We start from the raw sequence: 23,713 nt of genomic DNA, 5'->3' as shown, positions 1-23,713 counted from the left end.
TGGGCCCTTCCGGCCCTCCCAAGCTTCTATAATGAGTGGGCTTTTTCAAATCTACCCGCTAAAAACTCTAACGACGATATTGCATTACCTGTGTCATATTAACAACTTAACATTGACAGTGAGTTCAAATCCCGTTGACTTCTTAATTTAATATCTAATTTAACAAAAGAAAAAATGTGTCAAATATTTATTATTTTTTCAAAAAAAAAAATTGCCATACTAGTACTAAAAATTTAGGATAAATTACATTTTGCACCCTCAAGTATAAGTGAGATTACAACCTCATACATCATCCGTAAAACATTACAATTTCATACCTCAAATATGATTTAGTTGCAATTTCATACAATCCGTTACATAATCTATTAGAATGGCTGTCAAGTGATGATGTGGCAGATATAGGACCCACTTTTTAATGAGGCGGATGTCAACTTTGCGCCATGTGGATAAAAAAAAATATTATTATTTGAAATATTTAATAAATAATTAAAATGTCAACAAAAAAAAATTCAACCCCACCCGACCCCTCTTCTCTCTGGTCAACTTCTCATTCGCTTCTCTACCATGCCCACACCTCTGTTCCCTCTGATCAACCCCATCTTCCATAACCACCAAGAACACGCCTTTCCATCACCATTAACCCTCGACACGACACCCTCACCCACAACCAAATCGCAGCAATTGAAACCTAACAATTCAAATCTAGCATGGTTTGAAATTAGGAATTTCATGAATCAGTCGAAATCGAGAGCCTCCGTGGTTGAAATAGGGAACTTAAGTGGTCACATGGGAGAGAGAATGGTGGGTGTGGTGGCGTATCGACGAAGGAGGTGGCGGCTCTGCCATGGCATAACAACAGAAGAGGTGGCGACTCCACCCAAACGCCACCCGCTGCGACTCCTCCAAGCCGTTCTGCCACCTCTTTTCCCTCCGCCTTGCCAATTGCTCCGATGACGTTGCCATCTCCTTCACCGCCCTCAAATCCTTCTCCACCCTCCAATCCCTTAAGTCCCTCAACTGCCCCATTGCTCCAATCGGCTTCCCCGCCGACCTCGTCGCCTCCCTCCACTCCTTCACCTGCATCAACTTCCTTCGCCGCCTCATTTGCGTCTGGCTCGCTCGCTTCCAAAACCTCACCGAGCTCATCGTCTCCAACATCCAAGTCAAGGCTTCCAAATCCTTCATCATCATCATCGGAAGCTTGAAGAAGCTCAGGTCAATCACCATTTCCGACGTCAATTTAACCGGCAACATTCTGAAACACATGAATTTAAACCTTACCCACATCGATTTTTCCGGCAATAAGCTTCGGGGGAAGATACCCAGTTCCCTCACACTCCTTGAAAATCTTGAAACCTTAAACCTTTCCTCAATTCCATCAATGGCGAAATATCCACTTCGTTTAGGGACCTGATTTCACTAAAGAACGTGTAGTTGTCCTCAAATTCTTTATCCGGCGCCATCCCGGACTTAGTTCATCTCGAGGCAGGGATTTGAAGTGTGTTGGTGCGTGGCGATGGAGGGAGGAAGTTCAGGGAGTCTTGTGCAATGCGTGAGATTTGCAGGGAGGAAGAAGGTTGGACGAAGAAGAAAAGGTTGAAGTTCTGTAGGGCGACATAAGAAGCTTCCCAAACCCAGATGGGATTATTGGTTGCAGACAAGCACAGAGGAGATGGGATGAAATCAAGGAACATATGGGGTTATTGGGCTTAAGCTTTGCCCATATACCCCTTTCAATTTTCTTTTAGTTTTTAATTATAATATAAATTGATTTTTTATTAAATAATTATTTTTTATTCACATGATGCAAATTTGACAGCTATGTCAGCGTAAATATAAACCCTACATTTGCTACTTCATCACTTAACAGTTAATTTAACAGATTTTTTAACGGATGTATGAAACTGAAAAGAAAATACAACTAAATGTATGAAATTGAAATGTTTTAAAAATGTTGTATGAGGTTGTAATTAACCCCATATTTGAGGGTGTAAAATGTAATTTATCCAAAAATTTATTAATTTTAAAAATCAACGACATATTAACAATATCTTATCTATCTAATGAATACGAATGACATTAGCTACTACATTATTACATACCTCGTTGACATTTATGGTGCCTTCTTCATTGTCTCTCTGAATTGACATTTGGATCGATCTAATAGCCATATAACTCAAAAGATTGACCTCATAATAATCCGTTTCATTGAGTCTATATGCTCACAGCTATATAAGATAAAACTATTTGCTGCCCACGCAATAGTGATCAAAACGTGCACCTACCATTTTTTTCGTCACTTTCGTTAGTAAAGGGCAAATATGAAAAACCAAATGAGAAAATTGTATCAATGGTCCTTTAACTTTAACACAATTGGAGAAATGATTTCTCAATTTTAACTTAATTGGAGCAATAGTCCATCAATTTTAATCTAATTATAGCCATGATATTTTCTACATGACTCATTTTAACGGAACTCTGAAAGAGTTGACAAAAAGAACTGTAGATGCACGTTTTGATGAATTAAGAGACCAATGGTCATTTCAACATAAAAAAAAATGAAAACTAATGAAAAATGCTTGAAAACTTTGAGTTTTAACGATAAAGACAAAATAAAGGGTAAAGTGAATAGTACCATGTTTGACTTTTTAGTGTAAAAATGTGGTTTTTCGTTAAAATGAATAGTACCATGGGCTTTTCGTTAAAACTTCAAAAAAAAAAAAAGATCAATGATCATGAATTTTTAATTGATAAACTATTACTTCATTTAAGTTAAAATTAAGAAACAATTTATACCATTTTCTGTTCATCTGTCTTAAAAAATGGGCCATGTCAGATGGAGTATATTATTCTCAAATTTTTGTTAAGTAAGATGCTTTATTAAAAAATTTAAGATAGAACATAGGATAGTATACAAATCCATCCAAACTCAAAGGTGAATATTTAGAAAAACTTTTTTTTTTAATTTAAAAATACGTTGCTTGATATCATCAAGAGACATCAACAACAAAAAAATTACACACTAGCGTCACATCTAACTACAACATACAAAGTCTTTGAAGCAACAAGGAGACATTAAACTAGAGGCGTCACATCTAACTATAACATACAAAGTCCTTGAAGCAACAAAGAGACATTAAACTAGAGGTTATATAAAGTCACTTTGTAATACGGTATAATGATATTATTTTTCATTTGTAATTGAGAAGTTTTAGGTTCAATTCTCACAAAAAACGAATTTGAACTATATTATTGATAGACCATTGTGAGACTTAGCCCACTATCATACCTCTTTAGATCATCTTCAACCCATGAGATAAAACTTAAAATATAGGCCAAATTTTTTTCATAGTCCCTGTGGTGACACACCACTTTTAATGTAACCCTTGTGGTGAAAAAGCTATTAATTAAACCCTCGTGGTGAGCTCTGTTAGCAATTAAGGTCCAAATCCAAAGTTCCGTTAGTCTTCCGTTAAATAAAATTGGTCAAAATTAAGTTTATTTATTTTGGAAAATAAAAGGACAAAAATATGATTGAATTAAAATAAAATTACAAATAAAGAAACTTGTGAAGATAAAAAAAACTCAACAGTTCTCGTATCTCATCTCAGGCTCCCAACCATCACCATAGCCACTAGTGGACCTCCATCGTCGTTAACCATAACCTCAAATCCTATTAACCTAGTCAAATTGTAGATCAAGCCAAACCCATTGTGAAAACCACATCCCACCCTCCAAGTTTGCAGACTAACCAAAACCCAAGTGAAAAAGAGAGATAATATAATTAACCATTCACAAAAGAAAAAATTTCATCATTTTTCATACCATAATATATTTTGCACACTGATGACAAAATTATGTCCAGCCTAAAAAAAAAAAAAAAAAGCAAAGACAAAAGTATGTCTTCCACAATATATTGTGGTTCATCTTAACAAAATGCCATTGAAAATGTCTTCCACAAAATAAACAAATAATCTTGTCTCCCACAAAATAAAATCAATTTCCTCCGCTACGTCATTTCTTTTGCAAGGTACGGTGCTTTTTCACTTGTTGGTTTTGCATATTGTGCATTGGGGACATTCAAGAAGGTCTCCAAGGATTCTTAGCATTGGATGATATTTCAGAGGTCATTCCTGGAGGTCTCCAAGATGCATTGGCAAAGTTGGAATTGGATGATATCACTGAAGGCAATACAACTAATGGAGCTGAACTTCCAACAGTTTCAACGGTTGTCTGCCTCTTACACTGTTATTTTTGTACAATTAAATACTATAATAATAAAATAGCATCTAAGTGTCTAGATAATATGCGAAGAACTACAAAATAAACGACTTACTTTAGTCCTTGTATGCACTAGAGCTGAATTTCCAACTGACTGATATGAAATGTCACTCATTAGACCTTCAGTGGTTGCAGTTGCCATCTTGAATTGGCTTGTTGCTCGTGTAGTTTCCACATGTGTATGCCTTATAGCCTAGATATTTTTATAAGAAAAATTACAATAATGTCATCCAAGTGGAGTTGCAACATTTGCATAGAAGTACAAAATTAAGTAGCTCACCGGTTGTTTGGCCATTGTAGGTGCTTGAGCTGCAGTAGGAGTTTCATGTCCATAAGCATGATAATTGCCAGTTGCATTACCACTATCAACAACAACTTCAATGGGATTTGCACTAGCTTTCTTACCTTTTCTGACTTCAGTATGAGGTCTTGGATACATATACCTCTTGTCCACATATACACCAGGTGGAACATCCGTAGGCTCGTTCTTACAGAAATTCCAGTGATGGCCCCATTGCCAACACTTGCTGCACCTTATTGTCTTTCCTTTTCGACTTGCTAATTGTTTGTTGTTTGGATCAATGACTTTTTTTTCCATTTCTGGGTCTTTTCTCCTAACCCTTTTAGGCCTCCCCGGTTGTTTTTTCACTAATGGTGGTAGTAATGGTGTGTTGGTAGACTTAGGCCACATGTTATTTCCTTTAACTAGAAAAATCATGTAGTCATAGGCTCTCAAGTAAGTTTCTTTAGTATACACCTCATCCACATATTGCTCTGGGTCTGCTCTATGGTGAAACAATGCTGCACAAGCATGGATGCATGGGATTCCAGTCAGATCCCAACTCCTACAACTACAAGTCCTATTACCAACATCAACAACATACTGATCATTCAAGTAAGTCCCAACTTGGAATACAAGATTCCCTGCATGTGCAGCCAAGTAATTTCTACCAGAAAATCTTGCCTTGTTGAGCTTAGTTTGAATTTTAGGACAAATTCTTCTTGGCCATGTACTCATTTCTGTCTTTTTAGCCTGCAACCTTCTCATTAAATTGCACTTTATCATCTCCATCATGGTTAAAATTGGTTTATCCCTAGCAGTAAGTATCCAGCTATTAAATGTTTCACATAGGTTATTAAGAAGCATATCACATTTCACCCTAGTGCTAAACCTTGACCTAGCCCACCTAATAGGATCTCTTGCTGCCAACCAATTATATGCTTTGTCATTGACACTCTTCAACTTCTCCATCTCTATTTCAAATTCAACACGATTAGGTGCCCTTGCAGCACTCCATAACAAATCTTTTAGTGTCTTACCTTTGTGAATTGCTTTGAAGTTTCCATATAGGTGCCTCACACACCATCTATGATCTGCCCTTGGGACCACTTGCTTAAAAGCTACATCCAAACCCTACAAGTGCAATGAGCATTCTGTCAAACTAGATGCAATAAATAAAACACATAGAGCATCGGTTTTTTCAGTTAAATATGTAATTATATTTTATTACACGTCTACTCTTCTCAGTTGTGTAGTATTTTTCAATATAGCATATCAATTGGCAAACAACTTTATTCATAGAACAGTCTTGGTGAACTAGTTTTAGTGTCACCTTTTGTTGATCTGAAATAAATGTCCATCCGTGTTCTTCAACTGGTCCAAGATCATCAATAAGTAACTGTAAAAACCATGACCATGTTTCTTTGTTTTCAATTTCAACTGCAGCATAGGCTATTGGAAACATATTATCATTAGCATCAATACCAACTGCTGCAAGTAGTTGACCTGTGACAATAACTAGAGAAACTAAGTATGGAGTCTCTGACCAACTTAAGTCATAATATAAAATGATGGAGGATAATAATTTACCTTCGTATGGTCCTTTGAGATGACAACCGTCTACCCCGATCACTGGTCTGCACCCTGCTTTGAATCATTTCTTGCAAGCATCAAGACAAACATATAACCTCTTAAAGAATGGAGGATCTACACTCACTTTCATAGTACTTCCCACATTTGTTTGCCTTACTTCTTCACAATATTCCCAAATTTTAGCATATTGCTCATCATATGACCCTCTTAACACTTGTAGGGCTTCTGTCCTTGCTCTAAAACACTGACTAATCCCAACATCCAACTCCATGTCCCTTTTTATTACATCCTGTAAAGTTTTTACAGTCATGCCCGGATGATCTTTAAATCGATTCAAATACTTCTTAGCAATGAACTTGTATGTCACATACTTATTTTTCCACACTCTACTGCATATATGTTTATCATTAAGAACTTTGATTTGCCAAGTGGTATCATTTTGCATTACACTTGCATGCAATCTCCAAGGACACCCTACTGCACAAACTGCAGTAACCCTACCCCTATCATTCTTCTTCATATCAATATCATAACCCCCATAAATCGAATACCTCTTGATGGCGGTTTTCAGGTGTTTAGCTTGTGCAAACCTCATCCTAATTTTGAAACTAGGTTTATCCATATCAGTTTCTGCATTAAACTCAGGATCTCTCTCAGTAGAATCTTCATCATCATCTGAATTATGAGGACTATGCAATTCCTCAGAGTTGTGCTCTTTCTCCTCAGGTAGCTCATTATCAATAATATTTTTAGGTGTAACAGTCCTCTCTACAACAGGTCTCGTGTTTGTCCTGACAGATGAGATGTCCACATACTTAGCAAACAACAAATCATCATCTTCCATAGCAGCATCATTTTCAGAATCATACAACTCATAATCAGAATCATCACTATCTGTTCCATGATTACACCGATAACCAATCTCCCCATCCTCTTGTAAAAAGGTTTCATATAGCCCTTCACTATTGACTTCATATTGTTCCCCACTTTCTTCTAAAACATTTCCATATACCCTTTTACCCTTATCTACATTAGGGTTAGGAATTTCAGTTGACCATAGGCTATTAAGAACTTCATCTTGTACCTGAGCATTGCTTTGAATGTGAGAGAACACTTTTTCTGGGACTTGACTGGACGCATCACCCATTATCTCATGAAAAAAATCATTAAAGTTTGGTTCTGGAACTAAAATTGGCTTGTCCGCATCATGCTCCACATAGATTGTCATTTCCCTTGAACTAGGGATAATGTTAATCATAGCTGATATGTCATTGTCACCATCTAGTGGATGCAAAGCACATTGAGGGTCCTCTCCTGGCTTGGTGAAATGAAATCTCTTCACATGTTTGTATCCAACTTCTTCCATCATATACTTGAGTTCATGAGTTGACAACAAGTCTGGATCTACATTATCAAAATATATCATCTGCCCTCCGCATATGAACTTGAGTGTAAACAAATCAGCCCCTGCAATTTGATAGCACATGTATCTCAACCTATGTAATACAAAAAAATCACTTATGCATTGCAGTACTGGCCAACTAGGGCCTACATCAAACCACACTACCAATTAAAGACAAAATTGAAAGACATATATGCATTCGAACATGTACAAAGTGATACAAGAATGAAAATTCAAGTAAGACTAAGACTCTAACTCATGATCAAAGACGCGTTGGCATTGAAAAATAAACAATGGTTTATTAGAAGTATTAGGATTTTGAAACGAAATTAAATCGTACCTAAGAAATTAGGTGCGACTTCACCTTCACCCCTTCTCCTAGCCATTGAAGTGGTTTTCCGAGTTTAGTTTCACTTGGGTTTTGGTTGGTCTGCAAATTTGAGGGGTGGGATGTGTTTTTCACAATGGATTTGGCTTGATCTGCAATACTAGGTTAATAGGATTTGAGGTGATGGTTAACGACGGTGGACGTCCACCAATGGCTATGGTGGTGGCTGGGAGCGAGATGAGATACGGGGACTGTTGAGTTTTTTTATCTTCACAATTTTCTTTATTTGTAATTTTTTTTTAATTCAATCATGTTTTTGTCCTTTTATTTTCTAAAATAAATAAACTTAGTTTTGATAGTTTTTATTTAACAGAAGACTAACGGAATTTTGGATTTGGACCTTAATTGCTAACAGAGCTCACCACAGGGGTTTAATTAATAGCTTTTTCACCACAAGGGTTACATTAAAAGTGGTGTGTCACCACAGGGACTACAAAAAAAATTTGGCCTAAAATATAAGCCTTAAAATCCCCCCAAACCATCTCCAACTATTGGGCTAAACTAAAGTCATGGGAAGAAAATATATATTTGGGCTAATTTCCCACAGGATTTAAGCATGACTTAAAACTATTTTAGACCCACTAAACTGTCATATTTCAAACATTTTTGTGTTTTTACTTATAATCTAACGACTGTGATTAAATGAGATCAAATCTAATGGTAATAAAAAAGATTTGACGGTTCAAAAGTAAATCTAACGTCTTAAATTATTTAAAATCAAATTTCACTTAAAATTTTATAAATATATGTGTATTTGTATGAATTTTAATTACTTATTGGAATGTGAATAGTTTTTAGATTAAAATTTTCATAAAAATAAATTAGGATAGTCTATATAAATTTTATTTTCAGAAAAGTTACTGAAAAAAAATTAGGCTAAAATCATTAGTTAATAATCTCGAGATAAAATTTTAAGCCATAAGAATTGGAGGAGAAAACGATTTTTAGGTTATGGCTTAAAATTTTTTGGCTTAAATTTTTAAGCTTTATCTCCAAAAGTTGGAGATGGTCTTAGTGTAGATAATAATGTTTTTACAAAAAAAAAAAAACTAGAGTTTGTACACTAATGATGTGTACCTCAATTAAAAAAAAAACATTTCTAAAGAAAGCTACATAATTTTCTAAATAATTATTCTATATCCTAGTGAATGTTGTAAACTATTCTATCCAAATTTAATAATACGACTCGGGATATCAAATTTGAAAGCCACATGACACTCTCATAAATTCTAAAGTTTGGCTGTTATTTCACGTTATGCTACATATAAATTGACATTTCGATTAGAAATCATTAGCATTGTCTTTTTATTTTACTGTTATTACTGAATAGATTTTTTGACATTTCTCTGAAGATGCAACCCAAACAAACAAAAATGAAATCAATTACCCCTTCATTTATTCCACATCCAAAAACCAAGAGATTACCCCACGCATCGACCGCGGTTAAAACGTAACCTAACCCTAGTTAAATAGGTCACTGTTGCTTGCCTCTCTTGATATCCTTGTCCCTACAGCCAGCTAGTGGCCACCACTCTATCTTCTTCTCTCTCCTCTGACCAGTAAAAGAAAAGAAAAAAAATCTCTCTTTTCTCTCTGTCTGAGCAATCAGAGAGTGCTTCAGGAGCTCCAATGCCTCCTACAACCACATGATATCAATCAGTCAGGTACCTTCATTTTCTGCTTTTTTATTTATTTATTTATTTATTAAGTACTAGTTTTTTTTTCATATCTGATTGTTCTGTTTATTGTTTAGGTTAATCTGTTCTTATCTGCTTAATTAATAAACAAATATATTTGTCCTCAATTTTGTGACTTTTCAAGGTATTTTATGGTTGATCTGTTTGGTTCCACTGCATCATACACTCTAGGGTTCTTCTCTTAGTCATTTCCAGTTATATGTAATAGATTCTATCTGGGTTTTGTTTGGTGTTCCTTGTTGTTTACTATAGTTTTTAATTTTCTGTGTGATTTATATTTCCAGGGTTTTTTTTTTTTTCGTTGTGTTTTAATATTTTGTTTTGCAAAATTTGGAAATGATATGTTTGGATCTGGATCGATAGATCCGTTGAATTTCCGGATTTATATTAAATGATGAAAACGGATTAGTGGTTTGATAGGTGGTATATTTGCTGTAAACCGGCGTTATCAGCTATATCAGTTTGTGTAAACAGTAATTAAAAACCCGAAACTTGGTGCTGTCAATACTCGTTAGTAATGCGTTATTGTAAAGAAAATGAATCTGGATGATGGTAGATCTGGAGGTGCTTGGCTCTGTTCTTTCAGCTTTAGTCCGTTCGCGGTTGAAGGGTATTACGCGTTGCTTATATTTGGCTTTTATTGCTACTACCTTGCGATTTTCGTGACCCTGGTGGATATCATATGTTTTTCTTCATTTTGTTGTTTTCTCGTTTTTTATTGGTTATTCAAGAACCGCACATCTTTTGTTGCTTGTAGTGATGAGGGGCATGTGTTGGGATTATCTTTTGGTTGTTTTATTTTCTTTTTCATTTTGAATGTGAAAACAAGGAGATCCATTACGTTCCCTTGTTTGCATTAGTTGCTGGATTGATACCCATATAATATATGGTAGCGGTTCTGATTTCTTTACGGTATTATATTTGTGATTAGCCGTATTTGTGATTAGCCGTAAACTTAAAACTTTCATTGAATTAAAGTCATTACTGCTAGTTCGTTGTACCTGATCTATGATTTGCTACAATTTTGGGTTGAACTGAGTTTTTTGTAATTTATTTCATTTGCAGAAGATTTGATTTTCTTTACATTTCCGGGTTGAGTGCCAAACCTTGGCTCTTAGAAGTTTTAAAGCTAAGTACTGTGCGCAAGATTGGAAATCTTCTTACAAGTGAGAGAAGGGCGGAGAAGTTGACGTGGTTTGTGTCGGTGCTAAATGGTGATCTTTGAGGAGTTAGGTTTCTCTGGTAATCTTGACTATCTTTTGGCTCCATCTGGGGAAGGGGATGCAGCTCCAGAACATGAACAAGAGGCAACTGTGGAGGAGGATTATAGTGATGAAGAAATGGATGTTGATGAGCTCGAGAAGAGGATGTGGAGAGATCGAATGCTACTGAAGAGGCTGAAAGAACAAACTAAGGGAAAGGAAGGAGTTGACAATGCAAGACAGCGTCAATCACAGGAACAAGCGCGGAGGAAGAAGATGTCACGGGCACAAGATGGAATCCTGAAATATATGCTGAAAATGATGGAAGTTTGCAAAGCTCAGGGTTTTGTTTATGGAATTATCCCTGAAAAAGGAAAACCAGTGAGTGGCGCCTCTGACAATCTGCGAGCATGGTGGAAGGAAAAAGTAAGATTTGATCGTAATGGCCCGGCTGCGATTTCTAAGTATCAGGCAGATCATTCAATCCCTGGGAAGAATGAAGACTTCAGTGCAGTGGCATCCACTCCTCACACCTTACAGGAGCTCCAAGACACCACTCTTGGTTCACTTTTGTCAGCTTTGATGCAGCACTGCAATCCACCCCAAAGACGTTTCCCGTTGGAGAAGGGTGTTTCTCCTCCTTGGTGGCCTACTGGTAACGAGGAATGGTGGCCGCAACTAAATCTCCCCCAGGATCAGTGTCCTCCCCCATACAAGAAGCCTCATGATCTGAAGAAGGCTTGGAAGGTTGGTGTTCTCACGGCTGTGATTAAGCACATGTCGCCAGATATTGCAAAGATCCGCAAGCTTGTTCGTCAGTCCAAATGTTTGCAAGACAAAATGACTGCTAAGGAGAGCGCCACTTGGCTAGCCATTATAAACCAGGAGGAAGCTCTGGCCCGGAGGCTATATCCTGATAGATGTCCACCTCCATTTGCTGGTGGGAGTGAGTCTCTTGCAATCAGTGGTACTAGTGATTATGATGTTGAAGGGGTTGATGATGACGAAAATGTTGAAATAGAGGATTGCAAACCTCTTGTTAATCACTTCATCATTGGAGCGACTGGACAAAGAGAGAGGCAGGTGGTACCTCAGGTTAAGGGAGAGCACATCGAGATCAACTCGGATTTTGGTCCGAAGAGGAAGCAGCTGGCTGAAGAGCCACAAATGATGTTAGATCAGAAGTATTACGCCTGCGAATATCTGCAGTGCCCGTATCATGATTATCGCCTAGGCTTTCTCGACATAACTGCAAGAAACAATCATCAGTTGAATTGTCCATACCGGAATAATTCTTCACAAGTTCTGGGAATGTCAAGCTTTCAGCTTCACAATGAGAAACCTGTGGACTTCTCTCTACCCATTGCTCAACCACCAACACCAGCAATTCAACTACCAGTGAACCAGTCAAGTGGGTTTGATGCTTTGGGACTTGGAAATCAACAGCAGGTGAACCAATCAAGTAGGTTCGATGCTTCGGGACTTGGAAATCAACAGCAGGTGAACCAGTCAAATAGGTTCGATGCTTCGAGAATTGGAATTCAACAACCAGTGAACCAGTCAGGTAGGTTTGATTCTTCGGGGCTTGGAATTGCTGAGGATGGGCAGAAAATGATATCCGAGCTTATGTCATTCTATGATAGTAATATACAGCAAAACAAGAACTGCAATCCTGGAAACATAAATGATGTAGATGATTGCAATCAGCAGCAGGCTAACTTTCAATTTCCAATGAATGATAACTTATATGGTCAAGGGCTGGACATAGGACGCAACATGAACATGTCGGAACAGTCCCCAATGCCTATGCTTCATCCAGATTTTTCATCCCCGGAAGTTCAGTTTGATCAGTTGATGGCATTTGATTCTCCATTTGGTAACAATTCCAACGAAGATGTCGACATAAGATTTGGCTCCACCTTGCACTTGTCACCTGTTGGTTATAATGTTATGGACCCGCCTCTGAACCAAGACCCCTGGTTCCCATGAAGTGGGTTTTTTCTTATATTGACTGCTCCAATATATACGCGTTGGAGTCCCACAGTTTAGGTGAAGCTTCTTTTCAACTTTACTTGCTTCTCTTATCTTTTGGACTTGTTAGATGTCTATATGCCTAATATGTCATAACCCAAATCTGTGTTTGCGGGTGTTTTACACGGTTGAGCAAATAAAGAAGCCTTGTTGTGTTTAGTTGCTTATTTATCTGCTGGACTTTTTAGACGTTTATAACCCTCGAGAACTCGGGGTTTCCCGTACCGCAACTCTCATCTAAGAATAGGTATATCTAGTTGCAGTATTGAGTAAATCCAATAAAGGACCGGAAAACCCAGTCTGGTGTTCCGTGCTTTTTGTTGAAATGTTGGAAACATTTTTCCGTCTGCTAAGTCGATGTTGGAATGTAGTTATGTAATGTATATACAGAAGACATCTATATATGTGGTGGTTTTTATATAGGGAATTTTAACGAAAAGCACCCGGTACTGTTCACTTTAACGAAAAACCACATTTTTACACTAAAAAGTCAATCCTGGTACTATTCACTTTACCCTTTATTTTGTCCTTATCATTAAATCTCAAAGTTTTCAATCCCTTTTCATTAGTTTTCCTTTTTATTATATATTTAACTGCACATGTATCTTGTTTCTTTGGAAGAGATTGATTTTAACTTTTCTTGCTATCGGCTACATTTATTTTGATCCGTTGCACGAAAATTCTACAATGCATGAGTCACCGGTGTTTGGGATGCACCGCTTAAATGGACGGTTAGATTTGCATGCTGTAATCCAAACATTCAATCTAGCCGTTCATAAAGTCGGTGCAACACATAAACCGGTGTGCCATACAAATCATGTATGGTGTCCAATTCGAAGACGTAAAGAAAGCAATGAAAGCGTCGTCTCTAATCCCTCTACCACCCCCGAATCTTTGACCTATTCGACCACAATCGTGATGGCATGCGAGGGATACATTGTGGGTTCTCTGCTCACCGTTGACATGCGAGAGATGCATTGTGGGTTCTCTGCTCCTCGAGAAAACGCGCGTTCGTACGAGTAGATAGATGAAAACTCGGTCTTAAGAAAAACAGCATTCCTAGCAGACTAACGGTGTGTGGTTTTTAATAGAGAGTTTTAACAAAACATTCCAGGTACTGTTCATTTTTAACGAAAAACCGAATTTTTACCTTTAACTGGCACTATTCACTATACCTTTAAAAAAGGTTTTTTTGTTAAAAGAGAAGTTTTTTTGAAGTTTTCGTTAGTTTTCCTTTTTCTATTAAAGGGAGTTTTAAATCCATAAATAGTGCTCACGAACAGAATAGCACACGTTTGTAATGACATCCACTAAGAAATTTGCTTTCTTTAAAACATGCCGCCGAGGTAGAGTCAAACAGAGGAGTGCCACATGATGTCAACATAATGGTTTAGAGCGCCATGAAGTAGCACATCGGCATCGCCCCTACTGCACTGAGACAATCTTAGTGCCGATTACCTTGCTTCTAATCCAGTTCATCATGCTCGCATACGTCATATTGAACTTGATTATCATTTTGTTCCTGGAAAATGTAGCTCCTGGCAGTCATTGAGTTTGCTAGATTTCTTCTACGATCAGCCTGCTGACCTCCTTAACAAGGCGCTTCATGAACCTCACCATGGTTTTCTTTGTTCCAAACTTGTTCGATCAGGCTTTCCCAGTTTGTGGTGCATGTATTCATCCGTAATTATCACATGTATTACGGAAATATAATTTTCAATTGTAATTAGGGTAGGATTCTACTTGCCTCCCACGCATGCAAGAGCCTACGTATTATCACAGACGCTACGCAACCCTGAAGATCGTTTTTGTATATCGAAACCTCATGTCATTCAGTATTGAGATATAATCTTATATCTGTGTTGTAATTGAGAGAAACCAACAAAGATAAACGGGTGGCTTTACTCACAATTGCATCTCAACAGACAGCAAATTCGCAGAACAAAACAGAAGCTCAAAACCTCCCTCACCCTAAACATTATTCTGAACCGCTTTACACACGTTATAAAAAATCAATGAATCAATAGGTTTACACACATCGACAGGAAGATCCTTTTATATGCTGAAATTTACAATGATCACAACACGAAAGCTGGTCCGATCATTCCTGCCTGGAATACAACAATGCATTGTGTCACCAGGCACCAACACCAGCTATACAACATTGGTGAGTTAAATTCACATCACAACTTCCATGTCAGTCGGCATTTCAAATGAATTTGGCTCACCACAAAATTCTATACACCAATTGCGATATATTCTCACGCGATAAATGTATGCACGGTTACGCTATTCTGGTTTCTGTTGTCTGTATAAGAATGGCCACCAACCTTGCATTTTGCATGATGGATGTCCTATAAATAGGATTTACACTCGCTTCAGTTTGTTGTTAGTTGATACGGGTCAACCCAACATTTTTCCTCCTTTACTGCATTACTCCATCTTTCCTTAAAGATCTGCATATCAATAAAGGACTGCATCCTAACCTGCCAACAAATAACATTCACCGGATAAGTAGTTGCAAACAATGTATATGAATTTACAAAATATTTACATTGTCTGCCAATGTGTGGGTGTGCACGGAGAGGGAGATAATACAAGATTGTAACGGGACAGAGCAGTTTGCGAAATTAGACAAATTAAGAATGCTTACTTTAGATCTATCATTGACTTTATCGGAGGCAGATGGGGCCTGAAATTACAAATGATGAACTCACATTATAGGTCAATAAAGAATCTAATACACTGACTGAATAAACAAAACAATCTAGTACAGGAAAAATTCAAAACACACCAATGCTTTCGAGTCCCCTTTCTGAGAAGGATCTGGGGAATTAGTCACCTATGCAAAGGAACAGATGGAAAAGAGGTCAGAAAATAATATGGAACGTCAAGACCATAGGCGAGCTTATCCTGCTAGAACAAAATAAATAGTATGTTTGAAATGTTTATAGACTGCATATTGCATCAATCCAAGTATTTCACACTAATGATGCTGCATCTGTAGATGTATGGAATAACAATCAAGACAAGTCTTCCACGTTACTATTTTAAATAGTTAAACGACCCAAGATGCCATGATGCTTGCCTTATTTCCATCTGAGACACCAAGCGTAGGAAGACCAAGATGAACTATATACTCTGAGTCAACCACACCAACGTTTTGTGTTCGATCTCCCTGAAAGATAAAAGGTTCTGTTATCACAAAGTACTTGTGAACAACAACTAAGAGAATTATAAATGGAAGCTATAAGGCAGGAAAATTACTTGTGCACAATAACCAAGCTGCACATCCAGGCCCCATGCATGGACCAAATCATTCTGTAGGGATAATAAATAATCAGAGAATAATCACGAGAAAGTTTCTTCTAGGAAAATTACTATAAAGAACAAATAGAAATATAGTACAGATTTATCATATCCAATTTGACTTCCGAAACTTCAGAAGAAATACAGTGCATAGTAACTGTATACTTGATAGCAAGGCTACTGACCTGACCAACCAGATTCTCTTCTTGGAAAATAGTACAAATTCTCCAAAATATTTCTTTTCCGTTTAATGGTTGTTTCTACTACAAGCCATCCTTTTGTGTTTAACTTACACGGATTATTCAGCATCACCATTATTTAAAAAAATGGCGGGGCTTAAATAATGAAATCTATTTGCACATACTCATCAATATTTCTGTCGTATACTGTTGTTTACTACCAAAAAATAAGTAATGATGCTGTGAAGGTGGTTGGTATTGGTTTTGTAGGGGTTGTATACCTGGATCATGTACCATACACATTGCCAAGCAGTTCTTGAAAATACAGGTGCCATCATTTCCACCCAACTGTTATAACAGACCATACCAAACACCCGAAGGAAACTTTTCAGCAAAGTAATGCTTGATAAAGTTACAACGCAGAGAATAGCGCATAGGCAGTTGCTTACCCTGCACAAGGAGGAGCAGAGCTATGGTCGTCACACCTTCCACTGCCCTTATACTTATAAAACCGTCTGTTGAAAAAGTAGGCAAAGACAGATCAAAGTCGATTCTATGTATACTTTGATATCCCACAGTGTGAAATAAAATCTTAAACTGAGAGAAGTACAAGTTAATACAAAATCCCAAAAAGCGGTCGCTATGCCAGAAAGCAATTGATGAAAAGAACCACTGCAAGAGTGAGAGAGTATAAAGTAACAGTACAAGAGCACAAAGCAAGTACATATGGTTTGGCCATTCTTCTCAAAGTCAACTGTAGCTCTAACTCTACAAAACTGTTATTCCAACAGAACAAAGAAAACTCCACAAAACTAAAACCTCCAAATGAACTTATGTATACTAGGTTTTGAATAAGATAACCAAAGAAGAGAGAATTTGGAATAAAAAGAGATGATACGATTTGGAATTTCTAGGTTTTCTCATTTTGGAAGTTCAAGACTATAGTATGTATAGAGATCGGTTTAAAGCAAGGATGCAGTCCAAGTACTAAGAGTCCTAAGCTACATTGGTCTCTTCAATATTAGACACTACAGGTACCAAGGAAATCCACTTTCCAGAAAACATCCTACACTAACCTGTGCACTTTTGAATTCTTCACACGTGCAGTGATTGGATGATACACCTCTGACTTGTCAGGATCAAGTGCCGGCTGTGATATTTCCAGTCCCTCTTCTTGAATTATGGATAGATATCTGAAGGACATGTTCAAAACACAATGCATTACATATCTGTGTGATATCAAATCAGTTTCCTATTTTCTTGTCTGTCAAACATTGATTGAATGACTTTGTGATTACACCATTTCATATTCCAGTTAACTACATTTTAATTACCATATTCCAGTCAACATGAACATTATCAAATGGGAAATTTTTAAAGTTATATGTACAGATGTCCAGTCAGAAGTCTTGTAAGCCGAAAATAAACGCATGTGTATGTCATATTGTCTATTTTATATTAGGATCATAGCAGACAAGATATGCAATATTCATCAGTAATCACTATACAGATGCCAAGATCATTCTAAAAAGTTAGGCGACAATGCTTACCGCATCGGGTCAAAATTCTCAACTCCAAGGTCCTCATCCCAAAGAAAAATATATTTGTACTCCGAAACTATATCTGGATGCAGGAAACGTTTGGCGAACCACCTATGTCATCATACAGTACTGTTTCATTAAGATGTAATCTGCACACGTATAGAGTATTCCCACCCAAGGGTAACTAGCTATAGTTTAAGTAACCATGTGAGAGAATAACCGTTTACCATTTTGTTTGATTCATCACAGACACGTGTATGGCATGATCACTCCAAGGTAAATCCCTCCATTTATCCACCGCACCATCATAATGAAAAAGCATTACAACAAAATCACTTGATAGAAACTGCATTACAACGGCAAATATTTAGAATAATATGGAGAAAATATTCTAATGTGAAGGGTATGAGCCAATTATATCACTACCTTTTTGACAATTTTGTCCACTATCTCTTTCTGCTTTATTCCAACTGCAATTGCCAGCAAGCTCTTAGAAGGTTTTGAGTTTTCCTGAAATAAGAATTTTGCAAATTTTAGGCAGTATAAACACCTGAAAAGAATACAACAACAACAAAGCCTTTTCCCACTAAGTGGGGTCGGCTAAAACACCTGAAAAGAATAAAAGAAAAATATATATAGATATATATATGCAAACAAACACATTTTAATGTATTACCGAGGCAGATAATGAGTACTAATAGGAATGAACCAGGTGGAAGCAAGAATTTGTGTCCCTAAACTAGAAATTTCAAGCTTTCTTATTTGCACAAAAAGTCCAAAAAAATATTCTCCAACATTTTGCAGTCTATTGCAAAGAAACATATATGTAAAAAAATTCCATACTGATTTGAGATAATGATTTACATCAAAGCAAACAGGTGCAAGGGCTTGTTTAATTTAAAAGGACAGTAGATGCCACAATCAATTTTGTTCCGGAAGGAAATAGAAAGCACAACAAATCCAGTCAAGCAACCATTTTAAGTTGGGAGAGATTGGAAGAGATGTAGAAGATTGGAGAGATGAGGGATATAGAAGATTGGAGAAATGATGGTAAAAGAGATGTAGAACAAATGCAAAAGGCACACAAAATGAATGCTAAGTTGTTTTAAGATTTGTTTACATTCATGCTTCTTTATTTATTTTCCTCTCATCCCATCATTCTTCTTCGTCCCTCATTTTCCCCATATCTGTTCCTCTGAGATCACAAAAAGTGAAACTAAAACTAAGAAAATGAAATATTATCAAACGGGACCATATTATCTAAGGTTACTAAGCAAGGTAAGATGAAAATTTGCATCTAAAAATATCGCAAAGAAAAAAGGGACTTGAACAGTTCATTACATTTTAGAGCTTTGTCTTTATATTTGAAATTACTGTAACATGTTTCCAGCATACTAATATGCCCTTCACTTATTAAATGATACATAAAAGGCACACGGAAGATGGGATAACACACTTCTTAGCAACATGAAAGTCATGCTTCTCATACAAAGGATGAGTATGCGTTATCATTTATCAATCAACAAGAAAGAACTATATAGTTTCATAAACGGAATGAATCTAGCATTCAAGTAGAACTCGCCATAGCTTAGCATACATTTTTCACAGATGAACCCCATAAAGGCAGCGCTTCCAAGTCCGATGTTTTGACAACAATTCCTTTCGGTAATGCCTCACTCCCTGAAGGTTGGCATCGATTCTGGGGATGAAGAGGGGAAAAATTTCAGCAATAGAAGTAACTTAAAGTGCCATAAAAAGAACACTTAATCTTCCCGGTAAGACGCAAACATGTATGCAAAGTTGTATTCTGCGTATTGTAGATCACTTTCCATCTTGTTAATTTCTGCAAGAAAGATTTCTGGGACAATTTAATTGATAACAGATAATACAGAAAAGGCATCAGAACTTTGTTTTTTTGTTAATATAGAAGTAAAAGGTGCACGCTGTACACAACTAGCAGAACAAAAAGACATACTTCCTTATACTCCTGAGCAATGGATGCACCACCGATGAAGTAAGCCCCGCAGATCAATGAAGATACAATGACGAGACAGCAGTAGAATGACCTATTCTTTGGGTCTGACAGCGTAGAGGCCTGAGAAGAAACAATGAGTAAAGCAATCTTAAAAGTTAGTCACGCTGTATTGCACTTGATCCCATCAAGGGCGCTGATCGGTAATATCAGGACAGGAGAGGATAAATAGGAAAGAACACGATGAAGGAAGAACGAAAATAGGAGTCATTTCAATGCACAAGTAGTCATAAACATTCGTCCAGAATCCAAACTAAAATCAATGCAAAAGAATTCATTTCTTAGCCGAAGAAATTCTTGTCAATACTTAACATGCAAATTTTCCATCAATTATGCGGGATTCAACTCTTGGCAGTTAAAAGACAACAAACAGTAAGTTTCCTCCAAACCTTCTCAATAAGCAAACAGAGAAAAACAATTCAACCGATTCACCATTCCAATTTCTACATAGCAACACAACTTTCGCTGTCCCGAATAAATTCTCAAGTTAATGTGCTGCAAGCCTACTACTTTAATCGCAGAGAATCATAATTCCGTCTCAAATTTGAAGACTTTTCTTTGTTCTCTTAACTATTAACAAAGTCTCATCCAGATAATTTGTTTTCAGGAAACAAAATAACAAACCAAAAGTCGCAGCTAACATTCAAGTTCTTATCTCCATAGCTTGTACAAAATTGAACTCATGGGTAACCCACACTTCCATTTTCCTTCCATTTCAACTCCTTTTTTTTTTCTTTCTCAGCAACCAAACAGCACAAACCGCTACGTTTTCCCAGCAACCAAACAGCAAAAAACGACTACTTTTTTCGCAGCAACCAAACAGCACACAAGAAAAATGGATTGGGTGCATTCAAACTCCAAAACAAAACCAAATTCTTTAAACCCGAAAACAATAAATATCAAGTCGGTTGGTGGAAAACAGATAAAGATAATCAGAGAAGAGAGAGAGAGAGAGAGAGAGAGAGGAGAGAGAAAGGGAGGCTTACAGGATTAATCATTGGCGCTGCAACTTTCGGGGAACTTTGAAAAGAAGAAAGAAGTTGAAAAGACAAGTTCTGTTTTGTTTCCTTTGTTTGATTGGGTTCGAAGTTTCGTAAATACAAAAATGTGAAAGGAAAGAAAGGAATTGGACAGAAAAAAGTCGGTCTTTCGACACCCAAAAGTAATATGCCAAAAGGCACGCATGCAAAGAGGGTGCCAAGCCCTTATCACACGATGTCGTTTTCCGAAAGCAAACAGCCACCCAACCCAGCACTTCCAAGTTTCAATTCTAAACCCAGGTGAAGAAGCAGACCAGACAGAGACAGTTAGCCAACTATTAAATAATTAATAAATAAATAAATAATCATAATTAATTAGTGTATTTGGAAGGGGGACAGACTGAGAGAGGTGAAGAAGAGGCATGGAAGTGGGTTTAAATTAAGGAGTGCGTTGTATGGTGGTAACGACGCTGCTTATTATTTTTGTATAAATTTACATTTTTAAGTTTAGATTTATTTCTTACACGGATTTCAAAATAAAAAATCATGATGAATACGGTGGTGAGCATAACTATTATTTGAGGCTGATGAGCAAAATTATGTCCTTAATTAAAGGGTGATGCTAATGAATAACATAGCAAGTTTTTTTGCCACTTAGTATTACGTTCTAGTGATATTTCTTTTTATTTGTAAGTAAGAGATTTTAGGTTAGATTCTCGCCAAAGACGAATTTGAACCACATTATTGCTAGCTCATTGTGAGGTTAAACTCACTCTTTCCCTTATCCAATATGATCAAATAATAAAATTAAGATAAAAATGTGTGTATAAATAACACTATTTTAAATTAAATTAGAGTTAAAATCAAAACGTTAGTTTATTTTTAAAGGAAAACTAATGAAAATGATTTGAAAACTTTGAGTTTTAATGATAAAGACAAAAAAAGGGTAAAGTGAATAGTACCAAGTTTGATTTTTTAGTGTAAAAATATGATTTTTAGTTAAAGTAAACAGTACCGTAAGCTTTTTAAAATGAGTTTTTTTATTAAAACTTCTTATTTTTAATAAGTAAATAATATTGTTTGTTAAAAAAATAAAAAAATAAATAACGATGACGACTTGAAAGAGACGTGGAAACCGAAGCGTGCGCCGCGGGAGAGTGTTATATACGCTGGAATGTTTGGATAGTGGAGGGGAAATGCGCCGCCACCACTTGCTTATTCTAATCGCTCGTCTAACTTTCCTCTATACTCGCTATAACTTGCTTCTAACAGGTATCATTCTTTCTTCTTTTTACCTTCTCTTTTTATTTTGATTTCGGTCTTTGTTTTTTTCTTTTCAATCATTGCATAAGAAATTAACCCGAATATCCTTTAGAAAGAGAGACTCCAACTTAGAAAGTGAACTATTATTATTAAAAGAAAGTCAAAAGTAAATTTGGAATTTTAGTTTAGGAAATTAAGTTAGTTGCACAAAACTATACATTTTAGGATTTGACTATAATATTTTTATGTATTAATACAATGTACCATTTTGACGGTTAGATGGTGATAAATGCATATAGGATTAAGTACTTATCTTTTAGTGTCATTTCAAATTGGTCTCAACATTTTTAAAGATTTCAAACAAGTACCCAACCTATTGAAAATGTCACATCCATTGACCTACAGTTAAAAGTTTGTTAGATAACTAGACTTACTTTGTCTCTAAAATTAATAGAAAGTCATGGAAGCATAGTCTCCACCAACAAACGGTTACACCTCCACCAACAAACCATCACCTCCTAACCCAAAGCAAAATCACTGACTCTACCCTACAAATCAAGCCGCCAACATCGAGAAAAAGGTCATGGAGGTTGCTGAAATAATATGGATTGCCATGATGCGGCCGCCACCATCTTCACTGCCACAAAGAAGAACTAAAAGCTTTACGAGCCAAGAATAGGTGAATAAGGAAATCACATGAGCAAAAACAAGCTCTTTGAATCTAAAGTCTTAACCCTCTTCTTTATTAAGAGATTGTCCTCCTGGTGTAATTTTAATTTGGGTCCATTTTCAACTCAATTCAACTCGATTCAATTCCTGTTTGATCATTAGGTTCCATATTATATAATCTATTTGTGAAATTTAGATTTTGCAGCAGCTAATATTAATGTTGTTGTTGATGTACCCAATTGGTGCATTTGATCTATGCTTGAAAAGTTAATTAGAGCTTAACGGATGTGACATTTTTAATAGATTTGGTACTTATTTGGAATGCTTACAATGGTTGAGACCAAATAAGAATAAAATTAAAAGGTTTGGGGGTTAGGTACTTAATCCATACATATATTCACGTGAATTATATCTATGAGAATAAACCTTACTACTTTTGGTCCTGGAGTTCCTGCACTTGAAAAAAAAAAAACTTGGGGCGTATCGCTTAAATCATTGGTCTGGTACTGGATGTAGCTTTTCCACCGGGTAAGATGCCTAATATTTACAACGCTCTTGTAGTTAGGGGTCAACAGTCAGGTGACGATTGTATTAGTTGATAAAATATTAATTTGGTAATGATGCGTTACAAATTTATATTTTGATATTAACGATATTTGGGGTTGAGTCATACAATATGTCAACCACAACTAAATACTAAACTCACAATTCATAAAAGTCAAATCTATCGCATGATAAATCATTTTATATATGATAAAAAACCGAATGATAAAAAAAGAATAAGATATTACATGAATTCCAATCAAGCATGAATCATCCTACATATATTTTTTGTTGTTTTAATCGAAAATATTAAGGTAAGTAGA

The 23,713-nt window shown here is 36.4% G+C and overlaps 3 protein-coding genes across 6 annotated transcripts; 1 reads left to right on the top strand and 2 right to left on the bottom strand.

Annotated features, from left to right (window-relative positions):
- Nucleotides 1–3,751: 3,751 nt before the first annotated feature.
- On the bottom strand, nucleotides 3,752–6,449 carry LOC126605339 (uncharacterized). 2 transcript variants are annotated; one of them, XM_050272710.1, is made up of 5 exons: nucleotides 6,152–6,449; nucleotides 5,895–6,067; nucleotides 4,562–5,695; nucleotides 4,337–4,474; nucleotides 3,752–4,245 (listed from the first exon to the last, which is right to left on the bottom strand). In XM_050272710.1, the coding sequence occupies exons 2-5, from the start codon at nucleotides 6,024–6,026 to the stop codon at nucleotides 4,081–4,083; spliced, it is 1,569 nt and encodes a 522-aa protein (XP_050128667.1). In that variant the 5' UTR covers nucleotides 6,027–6,067; nucleotides 6,152–6,449; the 3' UTR covers nucleotides 3,752–4,080. The 2 variants fall into 2 exon arrangements, with proteins under 2 accessions (XP_050128667.1, XP_050128668.1); XM_050272711.1 differs by having other exon boundaries at nucleotides 5,895–6,449.
- A 2,991-nt stretch (nucleotides 6,450–9,440) lies between these two features.
- LOC126603342 (ETHYLENE INSENSITIVE 3-like 1 protein) lies at nucleotides 9,441–13,296 on the top strand. Of its 3 annotated transcripts, none has more exons than XM_050270151.1 (2): nucleotides 9,441–9,608; nucleotides 10,707–13,296. In XM_050270151.1, the coding sequence occupies exon 2, from the start codon at nucleotides 10,853–10,855 to the stop codon at nucleotides 12,830–12,832; it is 1,980 nt and encodes a 659-aa protein (XP_050126108.1). In that variant the 5' UTR covers nucleotides 9,441–9,608; nucleotides 10,707–10,852; the 3' UTR covers nucleotides 12,833–13,296. The 3 variants fall into 3 exon arrangements, with proteins under 3 accessions (XP_050126108.1, XP_050126109.1, XP_050126110.1); XM_050270152.1 differs by lacking the exon at nucleotides 9,441–9,608 and adding an exon at nucleotides 9,669–9,765; XM_050270153.1 differs by lacking the exon at nucleotides 9,441–9,608 and adding an exon at nucleotides 9,803–10,251.
- Nucleotides 13,297–14,758: 1,462 nt separating this feature from the next.
- LOC126605541 (uncharacterized) lies at nucleotides 14,759–21,179 on the bottom strand. The gene is made up of 15 exons (XM_050272957.1): nucleotides 20,922–21,179; nucleotides 19,879–19,998; nucleotides 19,691–19,761; nucleotides 19,501–19,606; nucleotides 18,330–18,413; nucleotides 18,131–18,249; nucleotides 17,913–18,014; nucleotides 17,439–17,555; nucleotides 16,812–16,877; nucleotides 16,644–16,710; nucleotides 16,142–16,195; nucleotides 15,963–16,052; nucleotides 15,669–15,716; nucleotides 15,528–15,566; nucleotides 14,759–15,360 (listed from the first exon to the last, which is right to left on the bottom strand). The coding sequence occupies exons 1-15, from the start codon at nucleotides 20,931–20,933 to the stop codon at nucleotides 15,253–15,255; spliced, it is 1,203 nt and encodes a 400-aa protein (XP_050128914.1). The 5' UTR covers nucleotides 20,934–21,179; the 3' UTR covers nucleotides 14,759–15,252.
- Between the last annotated feature and the right edge of the window lie 2,534 nt (nucleotides 21,180–23,713).

Source organism: Malus sylvestris, chromosome 15 (genome assembly GCF_916048215.2).
Source record: "Malus sylvestris chromosome 15, drMalSylv7.2, whole genome shotgun sequence".
In the NCBI taxonomy this organism is placed as follows: domain Eukaryota; kingdom Viridiplantae; phylum Streptophyta; class Magnoliopsida; order Rosales; family Rosaceae; genus Malus; species Malus sylvestris.
Note: the sequence above shows the minus strand (reverse complement) of the source record. Positions and strands in the feature narration are given on the sequence as shown.

Coding starts and splice junctions, on each gene's coding strand:
- LOC126605541 (XM_050272957.1), bottom strand. Junction 16,711..16,811: donor TCTGCTCCTCCTTGTGCAGG/GTAAGCAACTGC, acceptor CTGTTATAACAG/TTGGGTGGAAATGATGGCAC. Junction 16,196..16,643: donor GTGTATGGTACATGATCCAG/GTATACAACCCC, acceptor TTATCCCTACAG/AATGATTTGGTCCATGCATG.
- LOC126605339 (XM_050272711.1), bottom strand. CDS start 6,026: ATGTTTCCAATAGCCTATGCTGCAGTTGAAATTGAAAACAAAGAAACA. Junction 5,696..5,894: donor TTATTTCAGATCAACAAAAG/GTGACACTAAAA, acceptor TTGCACTTGTAG/GGTTTGGATGTAGCTTTTAA. Junction 4,475..4,561: donor CTACAATGGCCAAACAACCG/GTGAGCTACTTA, acceptor AAAAATATCTAG/GCTATAAGGCATACACATGT.
- LOC126603342 (XM_050270151.1), top strand. CDS start 10,853: ATGGTGATCTTTGAGGAGTTAGGTTTCTCTGGTAATCTTGACTATCTT.